This window comes from Chlamydotis macqueenii, chromosome 5, assembly GCF_036417535.1.
Source record: "Chlamydotis macqueenii isolate bChlMac1 chromosome 5, bChlMac1.mat, whole genome shotgun sequence".
In the NCBI taxonomy this organism is placed as follows: domain Eukaryota; kingdom Metazoa; phylum Chordata; class Aves; order Otidiformes; family Otididae; genus Chlamydotis; species Chlamydotis macqueenii.
In genome coordinates this window covers 51,406,103-51,432,829 of record NC_141560.1, presented here as the reverse complement: position 1 = coordinate 51,432,829, position 26,727 = coordinate 51,406,103, and the positions used below count along the sequence as shown (strand labels likewise).

Here is a 26,727-nt window from a genome sequence, read left to right as displayed (position 1 = left end):
AAACTCACTGCCAACATGTCTGATACCGAGGAAGTGTAAGTAGAGAGAAAGCCGCCTGCGTGTTCGTCTGTTCAGCTTGGCTCCATGCACTGGAGAGAGGGCATCCTCATGGGGAGGAGACGCTTGGTGCTGCTCCGTGCATGGCCTGTAACCTCCTGAGGCAGTGGGGAAGGGGCGTCTTGGATTTTGGGTGTCAAAGGGTCCAGTGAATTTCACCTGACACCCTCCCTGTCCAACACGAGATGCCCTCTAAACACCTCCACCCAGCTCAGCCTGTCCTTGGTGGCTGTAGCACTATGCTGGAGGAGGGGGAATTAAACACACAGTAGAGTGGAGGAGCCACTTTCTGCCCTGGTTTAACAAATCTAGAGTAATATGACTAAACCCAATGGGGTCAGTTGACATTTATGTGTCATTAGGTACAGAAGGGAGATTTAGGGCAGTTGTGGGATCAGAGGCATCATGGACAGACCTGCAGTGATCACTTAGCCCCCTTCTCTTCTACGAGGCAGGGCCAGGTCAACCTGTTTTTTAAAAAAAAATATCCAAAGATGAGATCTGTCACCATTTTCAAGCAATCTCTAACACTCCCCTTGTTTAGAGTCTGGCCCCAGGGTCGCTCTGGGCTTTGGGTTTCATGCAAGGTGAGATGGTAGAGCAGGAGAGGCTGGCAAGTGGGGGCAAGGAATGGGAACAGACTGCAAGACTGATCTTGCTACAGCCAAGGGATAAACATTGAGCAGCATCTGGCTTATCCCAAATTTTTGTTAGACAGCCCTAAGGTTCAGGGACCCTGTAGCACATCTGGTTTGGTGTGGGCCATGGGCTACATGCTGGCTTGCCTGGCACAGCAGGGCTAAGGGCCAGTTTCATCAAGCCCATCATGTGTAGCTATCGTGTTATAGCCCTGTGGTGGTAGGATTATTCTTGGGTATGGATCCATACGCACCATCAGAATGAGGAACACTGTTTCAAATAAAACCCAAACCCAGTCACTTTACCAATCTTAAAACCAAATGGCTCCTGGAAGAGCGAAGGGAGAACGGGGGAAAGAAGAAACAACAGAACTTTAAACACCAGTGCATTGGGTTGCTTCAGTATGTGGTTTAAAGCCTGGCGGTAATACAGAGTGGAAGGAATATTTATCTAGTTTCAATAACCTTTTTTCCTCTCTCGCAGGGAGCAAGGAGAGGGTAAGTCTCAAATCTGTCTCCGATTGCTTCCATGCAAGCCTGCAGCATTTGCTGGCTGTCCGTCTTCTCCTTTCTGTCCATTGTTGGTATTTTAACAAAAAGTGCTGATACGGTTAGACAAATCTGGATTCTCTTTTGTTTGTTTTTTTTTTGTTTGTTTGTTTTGGTTTTTTTTGTGTGTGTGTCTGTCTGACTGTCACCAGCTTCTGGTGGTTTTACCCTGCCTGTAGCCCCAAACTGATGCCCTGGTTGTGGGGGACGCTGTTGGTTCTTGTAAGGGCACTGCCATCTGCTGGCAATTTATTTTGCGGTGCTTGTATAAGTAATGTTTCCTAGTTTAAAACATAGAAACGCACAATATATGCAAGCAATACACATAGAAACATACAAGTTTGTTTTCTTTGCTGTTTTTTTCTTATACTTGGAGGCCCTCTCTGCCACCTCTTTCCTTCTAACACGTGTGTACGCCTGAGTTCCCATTGTCCAAGAAAAAATGCAATACAATATTGCCCTTCTCTTCTTTTATACCTCCCCTTTTTATCTCAAAGTAATTTTACTTGCTATTTTACTTGCTAATTTGGAAGTGGCCTCTCAGAGGCCATTGGACCAGCATGCCTGTGAGTGCAAAGGGCTCTGCCATGGGTAATGTCCTACCAATGCGTCAAGGCTGATGGTTGATTTGTCTGCTTTTTTTCCCCTCCCCTATTTCAATGCAGAGGAATACGAAGAAGAAGGTAACAAAAAAACCTGGAACGTAATTTATCTTTCTTTGATTCTTGGTTCTGCTTTTTCCTTGTCTGTATTTCACCCTTCTCTTTGGCGCTTGCTGCTAAAGGTGACCTAAAACACTTCATTGGTAAATCCGTCAGAAACCAGAGAACTGGCCAAGTTGGAGCCATGGCGCAGAGTCCACGCAACATATCATTGGTGAAATCCTGCCATTCTCATTTTGGCAATGTCCACGTATTGAGTTTAAACTTTGAAACTGAAAAGATGAGCAGGGTGCCCAGCTCCTGAGGAGCACCTGACAGGGCACTGCTGAGGACAGAAATGGCAAGGCAGAGAACCGACTGGCAAAGATGAAGTTTTTAATGCACTTTTAGCTGGCAAAAGGTGATTTGACAAGCTATAAGAGGCAGAGTGTAGATCTGGAAAGATGGAGCATGAAAAGTCCTTCTCACCTGAGTTGTTTCAGCTTTTGTTGGCAGCAGAGAGAGGAAGATTTTTGAAGATGTATCAGTGTCTTTGCTGGGCACTTTTGACAGGTTGACTTCAGTTCAGGCAAGCGTAGCTGCTGGTTATCATCTTCTGTTTTCTTGAGATGTCTGGGACAGAGGTGAGGGCCAAACTCTGGACTTTCTCCCAGGATCTGCCCTTAGTGTCCAAGATATCTTCTAAGGGGTCAAGAGTGAAAACCTTCACTGGGTGGTGGAATATCGGCACATGGAGGGTATGAGACCAGCTATGAGATGGAGACTTGCCCCTGTGGAGAAATGACCATCTTGGGGATTTTATACACAGCAGCTTTTTTTTTGTGGCCATGGATTGCCCCAGATTGCTGCAGCTGGCTAATTCCCACCAGTGGTGGTGAGAACAGAGGTGCAACTGTGGCTGTGCTCAGAGCAGTCCCTGCCCTAAGGTACATAATCATTATGTCTCTAATTTCCCCCAGCATTGCTTCTCAGGGAATCAAGGGCTCAAAGAAAAAAGAAAACAGAGACCCCAAATGGGCTGTACAGGTGCCTTCAGTCATTATCGTATCTCTAGTCCTGCCCAGAGGGGCAGAGCCAGGGAGGTGAAGGTGCTGTTCATGCTCCATCCTTCATGCCTTGTTAAATGTCAAAGAGTATGCAAAGGGTGTTTTTCCTACAGACAAGTGTTCCTAAAAGGAGAAGCATTCCTTCTTGCTTTTCTCCTTCCTTCCCTAACTGTCTCCTTTTGGGTTTCAAGAATTTAATGATTAATATGAAATTAATAGGCAGGTGACTTCCTATTTTTTTAATCTGCATGACAATGTCCTCTGAGGTGCATATACTCCTTCCTCTCCACTTTCACTTGACCTTTGTGTTATCTTCCAAAGTCATCTGTTTCCTCTCCATATAACTTCTCTACATCACTTTCTAACCACTTTTTTTTTTTTCTCGAGGCCTGAGCTCACCCCAATACTAGTTTCTAACAGTTTTCTGTTTTCATTTTCCTGCTTGCTGTTCCTTCTTGTTCCATGACACTTGCCACCTGAAGCTCAGGAAGAAGGTATGTGACATGGCTTTTGCTTTCTTCCTCTCTCAATGCAGAGGAAGAATGTGTGTGAAGAAACCCACAGCAAATGGTTCCCACTCAGTGGCCGGGACTTGGTCCTGAGCCACAGACATCAATGCTATGATGGACATTGATGTCACTTATTGAGCTGGTAGGAAATCTGGCCTGTTTTTTTTGTTTAAAAAACCAAAACATTTCTAGATGTACATTTATAGATAAAAATACATGCATATATAAAACCAATGTAATAATATACACACATATATAGATTATATATATATACACACACATATATATGTGTGTATGTATATGCATACATGTATATGGAAACATACATTTATTTTGTCCTACCATTTTTACTGAACTGCTTGCCCTTTCTTTTTTTTTGGATGACAACATGTCAAGTCCTTTCCTCGCTCTTCAAAAATTTAGTGCTTTTAAAAGGGAGGAGGACACCACTCTGCAAAGTTTATATCCATCTGTTGAAATTCAGGAATAAATTTCTTTAAAATTTCAAAAATTGAGAAATGTTGGCAAAAATTTTTCACCATTTGAAAAAAAAAAGATTTAAAACAAAATAAATGCAGCAACTTTATTTTTGGTTAAAAAAATCACCAAAAGTCAATTTTATGAAACTTCATCCAGCTCTAATAAAGAATAAAATATTGGATGCCTTTTTTTAATGTGGTTTTCATTTGTGGCCACATTCCCATATTTCAGTAACATTTATAACCCCATAATATGCCCATAAAAATGTTATTTTTAATTCTCTCTCACCCTGTAATTCCATTGTTGTGTATTCTTATCCATAATGGCCTGGGAGTTTGGCAAACCTCAAGAATGTTCCAATGAGATATTTCTTGTTTTAATTTTCTCCTTCCATTCCCTTTGCTGCCGTTTCCCACCCACAGAAGAGGTTCAAGAAGAAGGTATGTGAAACCCCTTCTCAGCCCCACTCTTTCCCTCAGCAGGACTCGGTGCCGATGTGCGCCTCGATTTTGCAAGGTGGTAGAAGACAACAAGAGGCAAGAGAAGGATACTGGGGCAGAAGATCTGCAGACAGAGGGATTTTCTTGTCCCTTGCACACGTTGTACTAAGGGTGCCCCATATCCTCGTGTATCTGTGCGGACGCCTCCGCTCAGGTTTCGGGGAGGGAGCAGCAGGGGAAATGCGGATACCATCCCCTCATCCAAGCCACAGCAGGCTTCGAGGCTGATTTTTAGCCCTGAGTGTTGGTAACGCCTGTCATGGAATAACTGGGGCTTGGCTATAAAGGTTTCTATCAGATGTCAACTGGTTTCTCCTACGTAGCTTGGCAGATAACAATCGGATGGATTTTGAAATCAAAATCCATCTGTGGTAAGGTATGCGTGTAACCATATGTTACAGAGTACATATTCTATAATATGTAATATTATATATAGTATATGGTATATATTATAGTTTACATACTATAATATATGATATTATATATAATATAAATAATAATACCACAGAATGCAGATCTTATTAATCATATCTATGCCGACACTGGCAAGTAACCCCAGCGGGCTCCCCACGTTGCACGTGGCATTGCAAGGCAGGACAGGCAGGGCAGAAGAGGGGCTGGAACAGAAACCCACCCTTTGTACTTCAGAGGTTTGGGCTCTGGTGCTCTGGGTAGGAGAAGCCAAAGGGTGTGTTGGTTCCACATTTGCAAAGCTTTGTGCTACAGACATATTTGAAACAACGGTAAACTCCTTATAACTGTTTATAACCGCTCTGAACAGTTTGTAGGTTTTTACAGCATTCAGGTCTGAAGGTTTTACATTTCTTGTACCTGTGCGTGCTTTGGTTGCCTGTCTCTATTTCATCTCCTCTTCTGTTTCTCTATTTCATACTGTCTGTGTTTTTTCAGACCCCTCTGTTGCATTTACACACTCTTTAGTCTAACTGTTCTCATTTTCCATCTCATTGCCCTCGCTCCCTGCCATGTCCCATCCGTTGAAGCTCATGAACCAGGTATGTGCTGTCGCCTTCCAAATTGCTCCCCACTGGCTCCTTGGCAGTGGTGGGGGATTCAAAGCTGGTACGAAAGGAGGAGGACGTGGTTACCTTGCCTTATCCCTTCTGTTGTCTTTCCTTTCCACCTGTCCTCCGTGACCAGCTCTGCCACAGGGTAACACACAAGACTGGTCTCGGTGCAAGTTCTGGTAGACATTGGCTCAGTGGTAACCCACTGCAATCACAGAGAAATTTCAGCATGTATGATTTGAGCTTACTGTGAGATTTTTCCCTTCCCAACATGTTTTTGCCTCTTCCCCTCACATGGTGAAGTTGTTTCCCAAGCACACGTGCCTCAAATTCCTTCCTCTCCTGGCCATTAGCGCATACTTCACTAAGATAAAAATTTCCCTCTGGCAACAGAATTTTCAGCCTATGTAGTATCAGCCCATGTAATAACGTGTTTTTCCTAATGTTCCTTCGCATCCTATCCTGTGGCTCTTCCCACCTAAAGAAGTTCACGAGGAAGGTATGTGACATGACTCCTGAATTCCCTTCTTTCAGAGTAAGCTCTGGTTTAGCCAGTAAGCCATAAGGTGGTAAAAGGAAACAGGAGTTAAAAATAGGCATATTAATGTAGAATAAAACTTGCCACCATTTTGTTTTTTGTACTCTCTTTCTTCATGTTCTATCTTGACATTGAATGCACCAGTGATGCTATGCGGTAATTGTTGCATGAAAAAAAAAGTATGAAAGCTGCTGGGAAATGTAAACCTCTTAAAAGACTGAAAAGCCTTTGCCCTGAGACTGGTTGGGTCTCCCTGGGAGGCTTATTTTGGACCATTTGGGGTGGGTTGGGCCGTTGGGCCTCTGGACGATGTGCAGATGTGCCCATGATGGGTCTGTTGCTACAGCAGCTGCAGATACTGCAGCTACGGAAAGGATTCACCCTCCTTCACTGGGCTGACGTTCTTATGATAGCCTTTCTGTATGTCCTTTTTTCAGCTTAAACCCTGTTGTATAAAGCAACTGGTGACAATTTTGATGCTTTAGCTTTGCAAATGATTAAAGAAGTTTTTTTTTTCTTCACACAATGGGGTTTCTAGACCACTGTCTCATGGTAGTATGTGCAGCCACGTGCCACCAAAACCTGGACTCAGGTTGTAAATCCACGTGGGTGATCATCAGGGCTGTGAAATGGCACGCTGCTCCAGGCTTTATGCAGGAATGCGCATATAAGACAAATGTCTTCTGATACAGCCACTTAAATCAGCTTTATGTTTTTAATATCTCAGACTACTTGTGCCCTCACTTCCAGCAGTGCTTTTCATATCCACACTAATTTTATTTCCTGGCAATATACTCTCAGGCTTTCCCTCCCCCTCCATTTTATATGAGTGAAAGGTGGTTCCAATGTTTCTAACGTTCTTGTCTTCTTTTGCATTTTGCTCTGTGACTCTTCCCACCTGCTAAAGCTCATGAGGAAGGTATGTGTTGAGACTTGCGAATTCCTCTGTTTCTGTCCAAAGCGGTAACGCATGCAGGAATTCTGGAGGTGGTTGAAGAGGAGAGGATGCAAAACTATCCTCCGCATGCTCGCTGACGGCTGCTTTACTCTTGTAGGAAGAGCGGCGTGATGAGTAATAAGCACTAACCACTGCTTTGAAAGCAATGCCTGAGCACAGGTTGAGCGTTGCTTATATACTCCACAGTGCCCTGACTTCTCTAACCAGGCTATCTGTACGGATACCAGTTGTTACGGGGATAGTGTTCCCAAAAGCATTTCCTCTACGCCATGCAGCAGGGCTGGAGTTGGGACAGCCGTGCACTGTGGCAATGTGCACCTCTTCCTTCTGCCGCCCTGCCACTGCACAGAGACAAAACTCGCTTCTGCAGCAACGTATGCTGACGTGGAAAGACTTACATCTGAAGTCATGAGCAACAAGGGACACCGCATCATATCTAGTTTTCTGTTGGGCTAAGGATCGGATCGAGTGGCACCATTTTGGTTGCAGCCAATTCAGAAAAAAAATTGTAGTCGCCTGATTTTTCCATAGCTATTGGCATTTTCCTGGGATAATGTGCATTATGCAAAACCGGGGTAGCGGGGTTGCATTGTTTCTTGACTTTATAACAAGAATTGAAGTCCAGATCTGGTAAGACAGTCTGTGCGATTAGCAAAATAGTAGGTCATACTTATTAAAGCATCAGCCTGCCAGCCCAAACCCTTTTACCTTTTAATTGCCCTCCTGTCCCCATCTCTGCATGTCCAGCTAGTCTTTCTCATCAGATAATCTATCCTGCAGATCTGAGAGCAGTAACCTGCTCATACTTACCTTCCCACATTGGTGTGTGGTCCTAGAAACCAGTGGCGAAATCCCGGGCACTGAGGAAATCAATGCCAGCTCCTCCGAGCCCATTGACTTCCACAGAGGCTGGGATTTCTATGCACATGAATAAGAAGAGGTTGTCTATACCCTTTTTGCATATTCAAACCGATGGGTAATGGACTTGATTTGAACACAAGCGCATCTTTTTGTCAACCAAAGCCTACGAATGGCACTTGGTTTATAACATTATGAACAGATAAGTTAGTCATCTGCATCTTTTGTCTCCCCCCTTCCTCCTTCTCCATGATTTTATGATTGACACCCATATGTGCCCTCTATCTCTCTTTTAATATTATTAATGGTCTTTATTCCTTTAATCCCCTTCACCCTGGCTAAAAAGTGTAAGGTTTTTGTTTTTTGTTTTTTTTTTTTTTAATCATCCTCTGTTTCTTGCTCTAATTCTCTTATCTTTCTTTGCATCTCCTTCCCTGCTACTTCCCTTTTAAAGAAGTCCATGAACCAGGTATGTGACTTCTGAATTCCTCTGCGTCAATCTGAAGGGTTATTGTGTGCTGGAAATTCAATTGCGCTTGGCAATTTCTCAATTGGGTCATGTTCTGAAAGGGGACAAAATGGAAACTTTTCAAACAACCAAACAAAAAAAGTGGAAAGTTTTGTTTGTTGTGTTACAACATCTTTTTTTTCCTCTTTCCTCTATGGAAGATTTCCAAATTCTGAAATGAAAATTCTATTTTAGATGCTTCTAAAGCATTGACTTTATGGATAATGTGGGGTATATATAGTGTAATGCAAGAACAAATCTGGAATGAGAGATTGTTACAAAGCAAATTATGAAAAGGTTTTGTCCTAGAGATGGTAATATCTATGCAACCTTTTATGGTTGCGAAACTCTTTCAATTTTTTTAACCAAAATCCTAGCCAAATCTACATGAGTTTTGAAATATTGAAATTGAATTGAAACTATGATTTCTGATGGAAAATGATACCAGTAACTCTAATATTATACTCAGGAATTCAAAGATGGTGGAAGAAAACAGATAAAAATAAAATATTAATGATAAACAGTAACTTGCAGCTTCCTTACACCTTCCACCAGTAATAATTTCCTCTGCCCTGTGATGCATAATAATGAGGATAAGAGCTAACTGTTGCATGACAAATGTAATAACATTTTTGTAAACATATATCTCAATGAATAAGCTGTAATAGCCACTGACTGAACTCAGAGCCATCCTTACACTGCGTACGGAAACGTTATAATGTTTATTATCTGGAAAAGTAGAAACTGAACTTGCAGTGTCCTCTAAATCGTCTCTGAAAATTATTCTGTGCCATTTGGAGTAGCTTTATGAAAGCAGTCACATCTCAGCAGCCGCCCATCCCAGCTATTTCACTGTGCTGTCCACAGAGGGAGACCAGTTTCTTAGTTTAGACGAGATCAGTGCTTTTGCCAGGGTTGAAGTGAGTGACGTGAAAGCTGTCTGATTGATTTTTGCATGACTTAACACTTCAACATTCATCTGTGTGCTGCTTCTCATTTCCCTCCTGTTCCCACCATTTCTCATTTCATGTCCTTCTCTTCTCCTTTCAACCATTTTTATTCTTGTCTGTTATCTGCTCCTAAGATTTTTCTGACCTTGGTTTGCACAACTTAAAGATCTTGCTACCATCCCAGCTGCTTTGCCTGCCTCTGTACCTCTTTTCCCCCATTTGTTGAACTGCTACACGCTACTTGAGTGTTGGTCTCAAGCTTTGACATACATATAAGCTTGAAATTCATGCAAAACACCAGGTATTAAAGTAATCTAATTAACAATAAAGCCATACCTACAGCCTCCTCATGTTTTCTTTTCCCTCTGTAACATAAAGTATAACAAAAAAAGAAAGTTTATAAAGAAGATGTAAATATAACAAGCTTAAAAAACTCCTTTTATGTCAGAGGGAGACTGTCTCAGCTTTCCATATCACTGTATAATTATTTAGCTTCTCTGTTATTAATGCTGTCTTTGTCTAACACATCTTCTAAGTCATAGCTTTGCTCTGCACAAGTTGATAGTTGTTTCTGTTGTGTGATTCTTGCTCTAATTCCTTTATTTTTCTTTACTGACACTTTCCACCTCCCCAAGCGCATGTGTGTGACATCAAAATTCCTATGTGTTAATCTGAAGCATTCCTGTACATAGGAATTTGAGGATGTTGAAGAAAACCAGTCGTGAAGAATCAATCCACTCTTAAGATTCCTTAAAAGTTATTTTCCCTATAGGGAAGTATAGTTATTGTTTGTAACTGAAGAGTCACCTTCTAGGAAGCTTAGAGGAAACATTTTAGTGTCCCTGAAAACTTTTAGGTCTGTGACTACACCACAGCCGAGGCAGAGAGCAGGTACCTAGGCTGCAGAAACACAAGCTGCCTCTGCTCAGAGGTATTGCCTGCGCAGGATCCCGGCGTGCAGGCTCGAGTGGTTTCTACTCCTTTGCAGCAGGGACAAGCCCTGTGTAGCCCTGAACATTTCCAGTTCTGCAGAGCTAAGCCTCACATTTGGCAGTGGAAGTTCTTAGATGGTTGAGTTTCAGATGCAGACACAGAGATATAGCCAAAGCCATACTTCCTTGCAGTGACTCTTGTATCCCCATACCTGCTCTGATAGCTAAAAGGCCATGTGCACAGCTGAAACACAGGTTACACCGCACACTTGTAAAACTCTCTTCTTGGGTACGTTTTCTTTCAAATTTACGGATTGCCAGTGTTACTACAGTTGCCCAGTGTTTACATATTTGCATGATTTAAACAGTTGCAATTCATCAACATTCAAATTCATTTTGTCTTTCATTTCTATGGCATCCCCTCCCTGCCTACCTCACACCCCACTGTAACGACTCTCCTTCTCCACTCTTATTAACACTCTATCCCTATAACCTAGTCTGCAAATGATACTTCCTCAACCCGATCTTGACAAAGTTTGAGGTGATCCCCTCCTGAATAACTTATTTCTAATTCTTTTATCTTCCTTTCCTATGTTTTTCCCCTGACACCTCCTACTAAATGAAGCCCCCCCTCCAGGTATGTGATTTAACTTCTAAACTCCCCAGTGTCTGTCTGCTGGGTTGGTGTGCCTGGGAAGCGAATACAAGGTGACAGGAGATAACAACCTATCTCTTAACGATAGCTTGTAACTTGCATGCTTTTGTGGTTGTTGTTTTTTTTTAGTTTAATATTGGTTTTTTCTCAGTAAAGTGTCATCAGCACTAAGGAGGAGGAAACTTATCTGTTGCATGAAAATTTTACTAAAAACTAGGGGAACACATATACTGTCATGAAAGAGTAGCTTAGCAAAAAATGTCCTTGTGGAATGGGTTAAATTCTGCACTGTGATATGAGAATGAATGTTTCTTCCTATAAGGGAAGCTTCATTTAAAGTCTTGGGGCAGAATTTGACCCATTAACTGTATACAGGGAATATAAATACTGCGAGATTTTGCATTATTTTTATGCCTGCTTTGCAAAATACTCAGTGGTGTGTGTATGGCTGAAAAACAAAATCTGCCCCGCAAATCCGCATTGCTGATCGATTCTTGCTTTGCTAAAAAAGCAGAAGAATGAAATGTAGACCTGCACAGACTTCTAATCAACCTTTTCTTCCTATGAAGTAATCTGTTTGTAATTCTACATGGCAAATGGATGTGAGGAACAGCAGTAGATTTACATAGACATCCAAATTGTCTTCAAGGGAGAAAAGGGCCTGAGCCATAGATCTAGAAAAGAGAACTGAGCTTCTTTGGAAGTTAGCTGAACGTGGGTGATGAGTGACAGCAGGTATTTCAGTAGGTTTCCGAACCACGCTATGTTTTTTCATATTACTAAAATACTGCTGTAGAAAAGGACGCATCAAATAGCACTTTGAAAGTGCTGACTATGTTCATGTGCATATTTCAAATCAAGGTAAACTTTGGTACGCTGTGCTGTCAAGTTGTGCTTTATGTCATTTAATACTCCTAAGTTATTTTTAAGCACTGCACTCTTATCATAAATCTTCCTATTTCACCTGACTGGATTCCTTTCCTGTCCTGTGACATCTGTTTATCTGCTATTTCAAATGTAATTAATTTATTTTATCTCAGGTTTACTTCTTAACTTCATTCCCTTCTCCCCTTTTCCTCTCTGCCTCTCCTCCCCTTTGGCTCAAAAGCTCTTTTGGTGTGTGAAATAACAAGTTTCTCGTTCTCATTCTCTTATTTTCCATCGCATCTTGTTCCATGACACTTCACACCTGAAGTTCATGAGCCAGGTATGTGACATGACTTCTGATTTACTCCATCTAATTGCAACACGAAAGTGAGTGTGTGTGTGTGAGAGAGAGAGAACAGGAGTCCTGAGTTGTAGAAGAGAACAAAACAAGAGAAACAAATATTAACCACAATGATCACTTGCAGCCCTTTTCTCCTTTAATCTCCACGCTTACTACTACTTAACCTTACAGCATCTTTAACTCCTGACAGCCTCTCCAGATACCTTTTCTCCTTGCCTTAATTCACTAATTTCTTTATTTTTCCCTCCCTTCATGCATTCCCTGGTCTCTTTCTCAGGCTCCCAAGAGCTTTAAATACATGTTCTTTTTTTTTTTTCCTATTTCTTGTCTTGCCATCACTGCTTGCACCATGACACCAGCAGAGGAAGCCCCTGAAGAAGGTATGTCTTGCACCTACAGACTCTCCCCCTTTTTCTCTTTCAGTGCTGGGGAAACTATTAAAAACACTGACCTTGTTCAAGAGCAAAGACAGCACAGGAGGGAAATGGTCTCTCTGGATGGCTTTGGATGAACATGGAGAAAGGGGCTGTATGTTTGCCAAATCAAATCACTAAAAAGGTGGTTTTTCTTCTTGTTCAGTCTCCAGAGAGTCTGAGGTTCCCAGTGTGGCAGGGCGGGAGTGGGGAAAGTTGCTTTTAGGAGAACAGCGCTGGTTGTGGATTGACTACTGTGCTTTTTCTCTTTTGCTTTTTATCCTTCAACCGACAGCTGACGAAGGCGGCGAATACTATGATGGTAGCTTGATTTTGTCTTAGGACAACAAAGTCATCTTTCTAACATCTCACTCTTTTTCCCCCTGCATTTTTTTTTGTTCCTCACTTGATTTTAAACTCAGGAACTGGGCCAAAACATCTCTGCCGCAAAGAATCGCTCACTGTGCATATCCAATCACCCTGGGGGGTCACTGGTGCACTGAGAAGCCCGTACATCCTCATTAGGATAGTAGATGGTGAAAACCAAGCTCTAGAAGCTTGCTCTGGACTTGTCTTTTAGCTAAAACCTGTTGTGTCATACCTCTCAACAGCAAACCTTCTCTATCCCCCCCAAAATCAGGAAAGTATCTCTGAAATCACAGTGGCATGCTTGAAAATGGAGCTGAGCCCTGCATAGACATGCCATCCTTATCCAGCCTTAGAGAGTCATGGTCTTCAGGCCTGAATCTACAGATATTTAAACTTCTGCTCTAGCCATGCAGTTACAATTGTGCTAAAGTATAAACATAAAAATAAATATAAACATCAAAATAAACATCAAGCATGTGAATAAATTTATTCAGACTGGTGGGGCAGGCCATGTGCCTAAGATAGTATGTTTGTAATACTTGGTTGACTGGGCGCTGGAGCACATGGGTGGGGACAAGAGTCATGTGAAAGGATGAAATCTAAACGTATTCAGGGTCAGTTTTGCTCCTGTGTGTGGGTACAGCAACTTATGCCCCCTGGGCCTCATGCTAAACTAGTTTAAATGTATAGAAACACTCTCACAGACTTTTACAGGCCTTTAAAGTAGCTCGCTTGTGTTCTGACTGCCCCAAGCCCTAGAACACCTGGCCAGCTGTTTTGAAAGACAAAGCCCAATGCCACTTGAAACCACCTTGCATTTTCTGTGTTTCCTTTTGTTTTGGTTTTGCCAACTTTTTGTTGCTGCTGTTCGTTTGTTTTAATATTCTTGCTCGCTTTTCAGGGTTTTTTCTTATTTAGGGAAATACCTTGAGGACCTTTCTGAGCCCCTTTCTCTCCTTCTTTTTATCTCTCTTTCCTTTTATTTTTAATAGCATATTGATTTTTTTTCTTTTTTCAAGGACACACTGTGAGTTAGAGATGTTGCTTCTGAGAAGTGGGATTAAGAGAGGGCATTTAGGGATTTCAGAATGAAGTAAAGGCAGTTCAGATGGATTCACAGAAAGGGGGAGCACTGTGTGAATATCTCATAGATTGGGCAGGAGAAAGCAAGGTTGTATTTATGGTGGTATGTACTCTCCCTGTGCTAACTCCTTTGGAAACCAGAAACTCAGAGACTGTATCTCTAATCACCAGGGACATGAACTTGGATTTCCAGTGGCTCTTGCATTATTTTGGCAGGATTGTATGTGGGGATTTTGTCACAGCTCCATGATTCATGGACAGAATGACCAGAATGTCAGTCAAAATCCACCACAGGAACAGGAATTTGCTATGACAATTCCTGCTTGTCAACAAATTTTGGCCCAGTTCCTTGACTCGGTGTCTTGAAAGAAGGGGCATTTCAAAATAAATCACATCCCTGGGCTGCTTTTGGTGCATACGGTATGAATCATGCTGGGTCATGCACTGCAAAGGACAGATTTATTACTGTTTGTTTTTTAAGAAAGGCTCCTATTTCTTTGTTATCCCCTTTTCTGGTTTTCTGCAGGTACCTTTAAATATTCTAACTAGAATTTCTTATTTCAAGATCAACTAACCTTAATTTTTCTGTTTATTTTTACAATTGTTTGTTGGTTTAATTAAGTTTAAAGTGCTGATTTGGCAGCAGCTGAAAGTGAAATCACACAGTCATTGACAGACAGGTGTCAATCCTGGCAACCAAGGTCAACAAACAAAACCAGACATTTCCTGTCTACTTTTTTTCCTCCCTCTCTCTGAAATGTTACTAACTGGCAGCTTTAAGCTAAACAGGAATGTTTCTGAAAATTATCTAGGTATGTCACGAGGGAAGGGAATCCTGTGTGAATAACATCCCTGAGAGACTGGTTAATCATGATTACTTTTCCTCTCTCCAGATTAAAAAAACAATTTAACTGATGTGTTAAGAAGCTCACTGGCTATTTGAAAAACAAAACAATTTAAAAAATAACTGGAGAAATACAGAAGTACACTGTTGGCTAATGGTATTTTTCTTCAGGAGCAATTTGTGGCTTCCTTTATAATGTACTCTAAAACATTTTTCTAATTACATGCTGTTTATTATATCTGCATTGCTCTAGCATCTAGAGGCCTCAGCTGAGATATGTTTTGGTAGGCGGTGTTCTTGCAGCAAATGAGAAAAGTCTACTCACAAAATTTCATTACCGAAATTGGTTTCAGAAAGTGTGAGGGAAAGGTTGGCTTCTGATCCTTTACGCATCTCTCGCATCTTTTGTCTTAATTATTTCAATACTTCATTTCCAGCCACTTTCTCAATTTTTTATTATCCAAATCCTTGCAACTGATTTCTCCACTAAATATTTTTCAGTATCAATTTTTGCTATTCTTTTCCTCTTATAATGTTTCACTTTATTTTAACCTACTCTGTTCCATTTGCTATTCCCAATTTCCTCCATCCGTCCCAAAACATCTGCATGTAAATAAGTATTTGAAAAAATATAACATAATAGCTTTCTGTTTCATAATATGGATAGCAGGGCTCGTGCACCCACTCCTGAGGGAGGCTGCTTTTACTTTTACTTTCCAAAACTCTGTTTTTATCAGATGCAATAGACTGTGAGCTTTTTACCTCAGTTCCTCCCACTGAACCAACACAGGGAGAGTCTTATACTGCAGAATTCGGCAGCATCCCTGAAAGTTAAAATGTAGCATGTGGTTATGAAAGTCAACCTGGGCTCCTGTGCGACTGGGCCAGAATAAACACATAGGTTTAATTTACTTCTGTTTGTGAGAATAACAGTGCTGAACTTACTGGCATTACACTGGAGTTAATAACGGAAGTTTAAAAATCATAACAGGGAGGGGAATTGATCACAAGCAGAAATGTTAAGCAAGTAACTCGTAAGACAGCACTTCTGAGAGCCAGGGAAAGTTTACTTGTTGCAGGGGAACACTTCTGACCGTCAGAGGGCCCAAGTTGACAGATTCAGTGATGGTTTAGCCTGCCTATCAGGGCATTATACCTCTCCTGGAGATGAAAAGATCATCCCCATTAATGCCCATGGGAATTTTGCATGTACCTCAGCAGGAGAGGATGCTCGCTAAGAGAGGATGGCCTTTCCAAGCTGGGTTTGAGGAGCACCAAACAGTGCAGAAGAATAGGCTTCTTCCCCATGGCACCAAGGTATCTCAGGGACTTGTGCCCTAAGCTATTTTGGAAGTCAATGAACCTAGAGAAAATGTGTGTTATGAAGCTTTTTCCCTCCTGGCCTCCAGGAGGGAGCAAAATTGGCAAAGCCTGGTTATCATTGACATGAATGTAAATTCAGGTTAACTTTAGCAAAACAGGTGCTGTTTGAAAAAGGCAATATTTTCTTCTAACCTCCATCCCAGCTGTCCTCCTTAGAGCTTTGGTCAGGATGGTTTGAGAAAAATAATTTAGCATTTACATGAAACCATTGCCTTCCAGATGCTACGTTGGTGACTTTTATACAATCTCTTGATTCTTTTCTGCCAAATTCTGTTTCAAGGGTAAAAATAGATTCACCTCTAGCAAAAGGGGTGTGTGTATTTCTTTTGGAAATGCTTGAGAATTAACCAGTTTCTCTGGGATGTTTCCCCTAAGATTAAGTTTCCCTTCCCTCCTTTCACCTTAGCAGCTGGCATGATCTCTGTTGTTCTAACTATTCTCCCTCTTTTTCCATTCCTGTTTTGCTCCATGCTTCCACATACAGAGGAGAAGCCCAGAATAAAGTAAGTATGAGGGACAGGGAGTTTCAAAAGCCTGGGATCATTTTTTTCTGATCTAGCAGAAGCCCTTAGATTGTCTATTAGTCAAATGGCTACTAGAAGACTTTTAACCAGCCCTCCCTTATTCAACATCCAGCTGTTCCTGCATGCCTTTCCAGGATGTCTGTTTCTGTCAGAATATGCCTTAGCAGTAGTTACTGGCCAGGGTCTTAAGACCTGTTCCTGACAGAGTCAGAGGACTCATGAACTGTTCAAGATACAGCGGTCTCACAGTACCCCAAGACACAGGTAGCTCAACAGTAAATCCTCTGTGAGAGGCCATGGTTGGGAAACTACCCATCCATCCAGGATTGCTGACAGTAGGATGAATTGAAAACGTTGGCCTGGGCTGACTGGAGCTTAACTAAGGTTTCCTATGGATCTTCTGACTCTGGACCTCAGCACCTTCCCTTCCCACTCTGCCAGCTGCCCAGAATGGAGCGTGCAGGACTGTGCTGACAGCCTCGTGGACCAATGTCTTTCCATGTTGTAGGGAATGACCATAGGCTTTGGGAATGAAAAGGGTTTTTAGGGGTAACTGCCTGCCCTGCATGACCTGTCACGAAGGACAATGGTCCTTAGTGGTAGTCTGGAGTGGTTTTCCATTGACTTGCTGTTTCACCCTTCTGTATCTCCATCAATATTTCTCCTTGTCAGCATCATCTCTGAAGGCAGGTTAGGATGTGCTATGTAAAAACTGCCTGCTCTTTAAGATGAAAATCCTTTCTTTGTTTTTTTTTTTTTTTTGACGCTCTGCAGACTAACTGCTCCTAAAATACCGGAGGGTGAGAAAGTAGATTTTGATGTAAGTATTCCTGAGACTGGTTGTTGTTTTCTGTCTGTACCTGAGCCATAGACATGTGTGTAAACCCCCATAACTCCTCCTATATTGGATACTGCTTGAGGACAAAGCCAAAGACAAAAGCATGGATGCTTCGCCACCTCTTTTCAGTGAAAGACTACTCTCTGCTCCCTGAAACTCTCTGGATACATTTGTTGCTAAAGTTACTAAGCTAAAATGTTAATTCATTTATTTCTTTTTTTTTTGTCCTTGAATCTTTGAAGCCAATATATGAAGAAAGGACAAAGTAAGTGTTTTAGGAGCTTTCAGATCCCCTGTCCCATTGTCGTAACTGGTTTGAAAGTTGCAGGTTGCAATAAAGCTGATCCTATACCCGTCTGTTGCTGAGAAACACTACCTAAAAGGACACCAGAATTGTAATAATAAACAGAGATCCAAATAGCTTCCTAGAAAGTTGATAGAAAAACGAAGAAACTCTGGTGTTGAAGATCTCCACAGAAATATCTGTTTTGCCCAGAAATGCAGGAACATTTGCTAGCTAAGATTCATATCCCAAAATGAAGAGGATGCAGGTAAGTATACGTAGAGATGAGACAGCTAAGCAAAGCCAGGCACAAAATATGATGTAGGAGAATGGGAGATGTGGGTTCTGTTTCCTTCTGGGCTCCTGACTGTCACCTGGATGAGTCTCTGACTGTCTCTGACCTGCATCAACAACCATTTAAGCCAATCCCACAGATTTCCATGGATATCTGCAGACACTTTCTGCTTTTGTTTCTCTGTGTAGGCAGGGTGCTGGGAATGTCCAGGGCATGTTCCTAGAGCAATATGGGCTGACTTAATGCATTTTCCTGCTCTTTTAGGACATCCAAAAGAAAAGGCAGAACAAAGACCTGATTGAACTGCAGGCCTTGATTGACAGCCACTTTGAAGCCAGGAGAAAGGAAGAGGAAGAGCTGGTTGCCCTCAAGGAGAGGATTGTGAGTCCTTGTACTGCCATCTCCCTGTATTAGACTGAGAGATCTTCTGCAGTTGAGCAGTTGAACCCATTAGTCTACTGTCAGAGTTTGCCAGAAAGCTGTATTGCCATGTGCAGAAGTGACTGCTCAAGTCACCACCAAATGGCTTCTTCCCACATCTGTGCCCTCTCTCAGCCTCTTGTTTCATGGCTGGCAACTGCATGAGACCCTTCTGCATGTCCTGGCAAGGGAGTAGGTGGCCCAGTCTCTATGAACCGAAGCTCTTGGTGGTGGGACATAATACTGGAGGTAGATGAAGACACAATGATGGCTCAATGCCTCTGCCACTGCTTCTTGCAGGAGAAGCGCAGAGCTGAAAGAGCAGAGCAACAGAGAATCCGGGCTGAGAAGGAGAAGGAGCGTCAGGCAAGGCTTGCGGTAAGTGTCTTTGCATCTCTCTCCTTGTCTCAACATCAAATTGAAGGAGATCTCTAGAGACAGAAAAAAAATATATGTTCTGCCTGTCTTAGTCTGGAGAAGAAATGACCACCTTCTTAAAGCAAGGGCAGGAAACAGGAGTTGCCAATTCTCATCAACATGCTTATCTGCAGTGACACTGGCTGCTGGGGAAGCTGTGAGTCTACCCTAGAGTAACTTGCTTCTGTGTGACGCACTCCACAGGAGGAAAAGGCACGGAGAGAGGAAGAAGATGCCAAGAGAAAAGCTGAGGATGATCTCAAAAAGAAGAAGGCTCTGTCCTCCATGGGTGCGACCTACAGCAGCTATCTGGCTAAGGTAAAAAGCATGGAGCACTGGAAGAAATAGGGAGGCGTTAAACCACAGGGCTGACTAGGAACAGTCTTTATTAAAAGTTGAAAAACCAGCCTGCCTTTCCTTCTTCTGGATCCCTAGCAGCTTGTCTTATATGCAATTGTCTTATATGAAATTATTTCATTCAGCCTGCATGTCTGCAGTTTGATGTTAACTGATGTTCTGAAAACAGGCTGATCAGAAGAGAGGGAAGAAGCAAACAGCTAGAGAGACGAAGAAGAAGGTCCTGGCAGAAAGGCGCAAACCCTTGAACATCGACCACCTTAATGAAGACAAGCTGAGGTAACATGCTTATCCTAACTTACTGAATGTAATCCACTGAAATTTGTTCTTATTGTCCTAGAGTCTTCTCTAGTGAAAAAAAAATGAGATAGAGGAGAGGGCCTTCCTTGAAATTCACCATAGGACAACGTTAAGTTGTGTCCTTACTTGATTTGGAGAGTGGAGGGGAAAGCGGGTACGTGGGGAATTGTTGAAATTATTTGGTAGCCATCTAGCCATGCTCCTGGCATAGCTCTGTTAGCCCGTCCTGCTAATTAGGATTAATCATTTACAGGACTAGGTATCAACTTTAAAGCCAGCTCTCCGACTAGTTGAACAAACCTGTAGCATTCCCAGCAGTGAGTTGAGCTGCTTAGGGTATAAGTACAGGTCTCCATGGAGGCTGGAAGCTTGGGAGCTGAGTGCTCTGGTGCAGAGCAGTCATCAGATGATAGTCTGGACTCCAAATATTGGAGTTTACATATGAGTAAAAGATGAGGTTGGCTCACCTCAGTCCTGAAATAGATGAAATTGTGCAATGGCAGCTGCTCTACTCATCTGGGTGGCGCCTTCAGAGTCCTCTTTCCTTCTTGTCTGATTCCCCTGGACTCTTTTCTTTCATTAAGAGTTAGGGGGAAAAGTAAAATCTGTAGGAAATACGTTAGTGTGTGACACATGCAAGAGTCCAAGTCTAAAAGGTTCTCGGGTGAGAAGGTGAGAACCATGTGACCTTGAAAATGGTGAGTAGCTTTCAGAAGAGAGAAAGGGTTTGCAGGAAGATGTGTGAACTGCATTAAATAAAACAGTAAAAACTTCATTACTAGTGATGAGAAAATGGTAGAAAATATATGATATGATGTGTTTCTCCCATCTTCCTTTCCCCATAAACACACAGGGACAAGGCTAAGGAACTGTGGGACTGGTTATACCAGCTGGAGACTGAAAAGTACGACTTTACAGAGCAGATCAAGAGGAAAAAATATGAGGTGAGTTGAGAAGCTATTTTGCTAGTGGCACTGGGTCCAAAATGTAAAAATCTCTGTGACTCCTCTGGCAAAAGCCATGTGGTGACATCATCTTGCTCTCCAATGCCCTTTTGCAATGTTTAAGCAGCAAGACACCTGGAACTGCATTCCCCAAACACAGATACTTGGACTGGGTTTCATATTTTACACTGAAATTGAATAGACCACTCTCAAGTTTTTTCAGTGCCCCATGCAAAGGCAATCCCAACAGAAAATGGACTTCTCACCCTCTGCCCAAACACATCTTGTTCATTCTTGTTTATCTATAGGTAACTGTAGCCTGAAAAATCAGTAATTCTTAATTCACTCATCTCCATTGTAAAGTAATATTTTTAAACCCATATTTGATTTCACACTTGAACATTGTAAGTTTTATTCCCATCCCAGACAGATTCCCTGTGGACTGAGCTCTCTGGAGTCACTGAAAACTGTCTCCAGACAGGAGCATGGTAACAGAAAGTGGACGTGTTTCCTTCACAGTCACAGAACAGGGCTCCACTCACCTACTTCTGGTTTCAGTGGCTGAGAAATCCTACTGGATCTCTCTCTATCTCATTCTCCTTTTAATTCCCAGTGACATAGAGAAAAACTGCCAGGGAATGAGCAACACCAATGTAACTATCTCAATCTCTCTTAGATTTTAACAATGCGTTGCAGGCTGCAGGAGCTTTCCAAGTTGTAAGTACAATGAACTTGCCTGTGTAACAGCAGCAGCAAAGGCTACCAAATGCATGAGCCTGCCGCATGGTCAGGTGCCAGACAGAAGCAGGCACTTGCCTCCAAGTGCAGAGAGAAAAGAGAAAACTGGCTCTTGTGTCTCTCACTTCACTTCCTTTTTCTCTCCCCTTCCATTATTTGAAAAGGGATGAAGCAGTAATTTAGGAAAAGAGTCAGGGTCCAACAGGGATGTGGCTAAAGAACAGAGCATTCAACCCACTCAGACCACCCCTAAAGTAATTCCCTATCCAAACCTCTGGTACTAAATGCATGGGCAAGTCACCCTGATGCACCAGGGATACATGCAGAAGCTTAGGGATGCATGTGTAATAGCTTGGACTTCACAGAAAAGAATGGTATGGGGTTTGGAAAGATTCTCTAGCTTGTGGCCACATGCTTATCCAGATCCAAAATATTAGAGAGGATAACAGGCCAAATGGGTGTGGAACAACAGGAATTAAGGCAGTGCCAGTGGAGACATCCATGTTGTGGTAAAGAAATCTCAGTTCAAAAAAAGAGATGGGTGGCTGCTGATAAAAAGTAAGGAGAGAAAGTACAAAGAATGAGCAAAATAGAAGGAAAATGCACTGCTGAGGTGGGAGAAAAACAGTGAAAGAAAAAAAAAAAGAAGATAATAGCAGGAAAGAAACTGAGAACGGTAAGTGAAACAGCAAAGGGAATGAAGGAGACACAAGCAAGGATGCAAGGGAGAGACAAAGGAAGGAACTGGGACACACAGGAGTGGAGCTGTTCTTTAGCTCTAGTGTCTGTCGCTCTTTGGTGCTTCATTGGAGAGTGAGTGTTACAGTCACTATCACAAGGTTACCAGTGAAGGTAAGTCTTAAGTCCTTGGGTCAAACTGAAGAGAGCTGGTTCTCCTCCACACTTGGTAAAAATACTTGGTTGCAAAAAATAATTTAAACTGCTGCTGCAGATATTAAAGTAGTAAGTACAAAAGCAGCTGATCTGCTGATCTTTCCTTCCTTGTGTTGCCCTGTTCTCGCTTATGTTTCAGTCTCTTATTTTGTTTCTGTTTCCCACGGAAAGACACGTGCCAGGAAATACCAGTTGTTGGGCCAACCTGAATGTATGACTTTTTTTCTTGTTTCGCATGTGGGGAATATAAAGTGCCACTTTAAATATTCAAATGGTAGGTCATCAGTTCTTGGACCTGCAGAGCCAGTGGAGAACTCTGAATTACAACAAAAGCAGAAGCAAAGCGTGCATGTTGGCAAGTGCATTTTTCCACTCCAGGAAAACTATATAGAACCTTGGCTTGGTTACAAATGAGAAAGTGATGGGACAAAAGAGGGCTCTCTGTCACTCTTTAGTTCCTGTGGGCTTTTCCAGTATCTGAGCTGGAAGAGTCCCAGGATTTCAGTAATAAGTCCAGGGCTACAGGCCAGGACTGAGGTGCTAAGTCAGGTGCTCATCCTGTGCAAGGTAGATGTTTGCTTTCCCATGCATCAGGTTAAAATATGCAGTTTACCTATGGCTAAACAAAGAGATGCTCTGTCTTGTAGGACTGACTCTCCAGTGGCTTGCAGTCATCAAGAGCACTTGGGAAGGTGTTCAGAGCCCCAACTCCAACCTTTTCCTCTGTGATTGCTCAAGCTTTCCTTTAATATGTTCTTCAGTCATCTTCTCTTATTAGATGACTGGCTGGGAAGATGGTGACTGCTGTAAGCTCCTCACCTCCTCCTCCCCCAGGCATTAAAGTACTCCAGCAGAATATGTAATCCATCTTCTGTTCTTGAGGTTCCCATCCAAAGTACGCTGAAGCTCTTTGAGCTGATACACTTCTCAATGTGTAGGAGTGGAGGAAGAGTAAGAAGGTGAGGTTGACACATACAGGTGGATGAGGCCATGCAAGAGCTTTACCACTGGCCACGGTGACATTCATTCCAGTTCACTTGCCTGTAGTTTGACATGTGAGTTCACATGTTTGTGTATATAGGAACTCTTCTAATAAGGGTTATAAAATTCTAGCTCTTCTACCAATGAAATTGGCTTGCAGATTTACTGTCAAGGAGCAACATTTCTGTCCTTCAAGGAAGGGTGAGCTTTTATTTCAAAGGAAGTATTAATCCTTACCATAGGCATCTGGTTCCAGCACTTCAGCAGGTAAAACTCGCCTCTCTGTGAGGGAACAAGTTTTCTTTATCTCTAAAAACCCTGGTCATGTATGTTGTTTGCAGATTGTCACCCTCAGGAACCGGATCGATCAGGCTCAGAAGCAGTAAGTACCTATATCCCCTTCCTAGCTCCTGGCTTGGGGATATCTTCGCAGTGTTCAAAGTAGTCACTTCAGCCTCAATAGTGACATTTTCTTGTTGCAATGAAATGAGGCTAGAGATGGAAGGGTAACTCCCATCTTGCCTCACATTGAGAAAATGAAGGGGAAACTGAAGTGAACATAACAGCTAACAAGAAAAAAAAGAACACGTTTCTTCACACCATGTCTATAAAATTTCGATCTGCTTACTGCTGGGGTTTCAAACACCTGACTGAGGTGCTTTGAATACTTGAGGGAATACAACCCTTGTTTATGAACGGTAAACAAGTGGTTGCTAAGATTATAAGGAATGGTGTGTAACAAGACTAACATCATGGGATTACTGTTGTGAGTTCTTTTCACTCATCATCTGTCTCCCACTTTCCTTCCCCACAAGAACTCTATTTCATTAGATTTTTTTTTTGTGTGTCTTACATCTTTAACTATTCTAAGTGTTTATAGAGAACTTACAAGAGACCAGGGATAGACAAAACCTGAGGGCTAGGGCATGTAGAAAACTAACAGACACAGAGAAGGAACTGCAGGAAAGCAAGGGAGGAGAGCTCTGCAGTGGTGGGATTTGATCTTCACTTTGCTTCTGTATCTTCTTAGCAAAGTAATGCCAGGAATGAAGTGGTGGTCTTTGGTGACATGTTTGGATGATAGGAGTGACCAGACACTGCCTTCCCACTTCCACAAGCCACCCTGGGGGCTCAGTTGTCTGTAGGTGCCAAACATAAGGCTTGACCTTCCCATGGTATTTTCTGTACAGAGCTGTAGGCTGAAAAACCTCAGCAGAATGTGCAGCTGCAGAAGGATGCCATGGTTTGTCTCAGTGTTGCTGCTCTTCTGAGGGGCACTACTACACCACCCACAACAGGCAGTACCATTACTGCATGCTTGTTCCCCAAAAAGACATGATACTCTCTCAGGACATCATTTGAAAAGTTTGCACTGAGAAGCCCACAGCTAGTGAGATTTCTGTGTACTTAAATTCCTACCCACACTAGACTGTATCATTCCAGAGCAATGTTGGCTAATGTGTTACACAAGGATCAAGTGATCCTTTTGCTTCAGACTTTATTAAGTCTCCTTAAGCACACTCTAAAGGTTAGGCAGAACATCAAACATCACATGTGCTTGTGGAGATAAAAGGATTCTACCTTCTTTCAAGGAGGTACGCAGTTCCTGTACTGGGTTTTACCAGCAGAAAGGCTAGCAAAAGGGACACTGAGATGAATTTAAGATAAGCAGAAAATGCTCTGCTCTCTCTCATGTAAAAGGTCAACTTTTCAAATAGACCAAGTCTAACTTGGTCAAAAGGTGAAGTATCTACTACGTGTACATGTGTGTCACTGTGCTACATCCTGACATAAAAACGGCTAGTGCTCTTGAACCAATCCAGGATGCAGCACCATGAAAATCTCCCCAGATGTGTGGAGGAACCAGTGGTTCTGAAGAAGGCCTCTCTGTTAATAGCAAGGCCCCACCACCTTGTGCTGTGGCCAGTTTGCATGTGCTTTGGTTCAAGAAGCAGCCTCATCATATTCTATGATTCTATCATCATGTGTGTGAGATGGAAAGGTTTGGTGGCATGGTGACCCCCAAAATCCAAGGTGCTGCCTACGGGAGCTGGTGCAGAATCTAACCTGACTAACTTCATGCCTGACCCCTCTCTGGCTCCAGGTGTGCCTGCTTCTCAGTCAGAAGGTAAGTTGCTTGCATGTAGGTTTGCCCTTCTGTGTGCAAGAAGACATTATTTGGAGAGAGTTTGCCTCAGGTGCTTTGTGTGCGGAGCATAGCTGGACTGCTCACATACACACCACAAGCAAGATGGGGATACTGATATGAGGAGAGGCCTAAAAAGTTGTCTGGAGTGTTTTGGAGGCTCTTGCTCTTGTTATACGAGGAAAAAGACACTCTGACTTTGCTAGAGCAAAGCAATTCTTAGTTGTATTTGAATTATTGCTCAGCTTTTTGCCTCCACTACTAGATGACTAGAGCATTTGGGGAATTTGACCAGAGCTCCTTGATAATGAGGAAATTTTCTCCAGAAACAGCTCTAAATCCTAAAATCCAGATCATAGCATATTTGGGTTCAGGAAACATCAAGTCTGTAGCTGGACAGGCCTCTCATCTAGTTTTGAGACCACCTGGATTTCTGTCCTGATAATGCAGGAATCTGTAAGGGTCCACCTCTTTCAGGCATGCACATCTTGGCCTTGCACTAAGAGCCTGAGGAGGAATCTCTTTCCACAATATCGGCAATATTTTTCTCAGGATGTGCTTTATGGCAGGTGTAACCAACATGCAAGAAGTGAAAGCAGCTTTATCCTAATCTGAGAGTCAGAAATGCGCAGTGGTCACACAGCCCCAGTGCTTCCATCTGACATCATCCCACTGACATCTTTTTCTTTCCTTTTGTATTGTAGCAGCAAGAAGGCAGGAGCCAAGGGCAAGGTTGGCGGGCGCTGGAAGTAAAGAACCAGGCAGGACGGCCCTTAGTGGCGTGCTGAAACCCTGCTGGTCTCTGCTTTCTTCCTTCACCAATCACTTGTGTTCCCATGCTTCAACGATAACAAAAATCGCAACATCAGCATGGGTTGGCTATTGCTGCTGCTTTTCTTCTCTTTCTTCCTGGAGGGGTCTGGCGTCTTCCTCTGTCAAAAGGAAGCACGTTCCCTGTGAAACTGAGATGACTCCTTGCTGGCATCTTCAATTCCTGCTGAGCATGTCCTTTATCCTCCCGACACCAGCCCTATCCTGTCCTGCAGATTGCCGTGTACAAGTCTCTGGATTTTGTAAATAAAATGCGACCAGTGCCTCTCCAATGACAGTTTTCTGGACTGGTGTTTCATACTTTATTTAATGGCATTCCATTTTGCAAGGATTTGGGAGTTGTCCAAATCCTTATTTAATATCATTTGATCCAGCTCTACAACTGGGAACGAGGCTCAGTATCATCAGCAAAGACCCAGGGTCGGAGGCCTGTTTTACAGCCACCACACAGGCAGATAACAAAAGCCAACCCTGTTCTGGGGGAGCTCATAATGTGGATGCCAAATGTAGTTGAAATTGACTTAAAAGTTTGAGTGATGAAGGGAACCAAAGAATCGGGAATAAAGGAACAAAG

The 26,727-nt window shown here is 42.6% G+C and overlaps 1 protein-coding gene across 1 annotated transcript; it reads left to right on the top strand.

Moving 5' to 3' along the window:
• TNNT3 (troponin T3, fast skeletal type) lies at nt 1–26,419 on the top strand. The gene is made up of 15 exons (XM_086750200.1): nt 1–35; nt 1,180–1,193; nt 1,910–1,927; nt 4,364–4,381; nt 12,061–12,072; nt 12,456–12,473; nt 16,670–16,688; nt 17,484–17,529; nt 18,390–18,506; nt 18,846–18,923; nt 19,167–19,280; nt 19,489–19,598; nt 20,473–20,563; nt 23,518–23,558; nt 26,027–26,419. The coding sequence occupies exons 1-15, from the start codon at nt 16–18 to the stop codon at nt 26,073–26,075; spliced, it is 765 nt and encodes a 254-aa protein (XP_086606326.1). The 5' UTR covers nt 1–15; the 3' UTR covers nt 26,076–26,419.
• Nucleotides 26,420–26,727: the final 308 nt, after the last annotated feature.

What these genes read in the sequence shown, in the direction of transcription:
- TNNT3 (XM_086750200.1), top strand. Translation starts at nt 16, where the DNA reads ATGTCTGATACCGAGGAAGT. An exon ending in TTGCCCTCAAGGAGAGGATT is followed by an intron (nt 18,507 to 18,845) that starts GTGAGTCCTTGT and finishes TGCTTCTTGCAG; the next exon opens with GAGAAGCGCAGAGCTGAAAG. An exon ending in TCAAGAGGAAAAAATATGAG is followed by an intron (nt 20,564 to 23,517) that starts GTGAGTTGAGAA and finishes TGTTGTTTGCAG; the next exon opens with ATTGTCACCCTCAGGAACCG.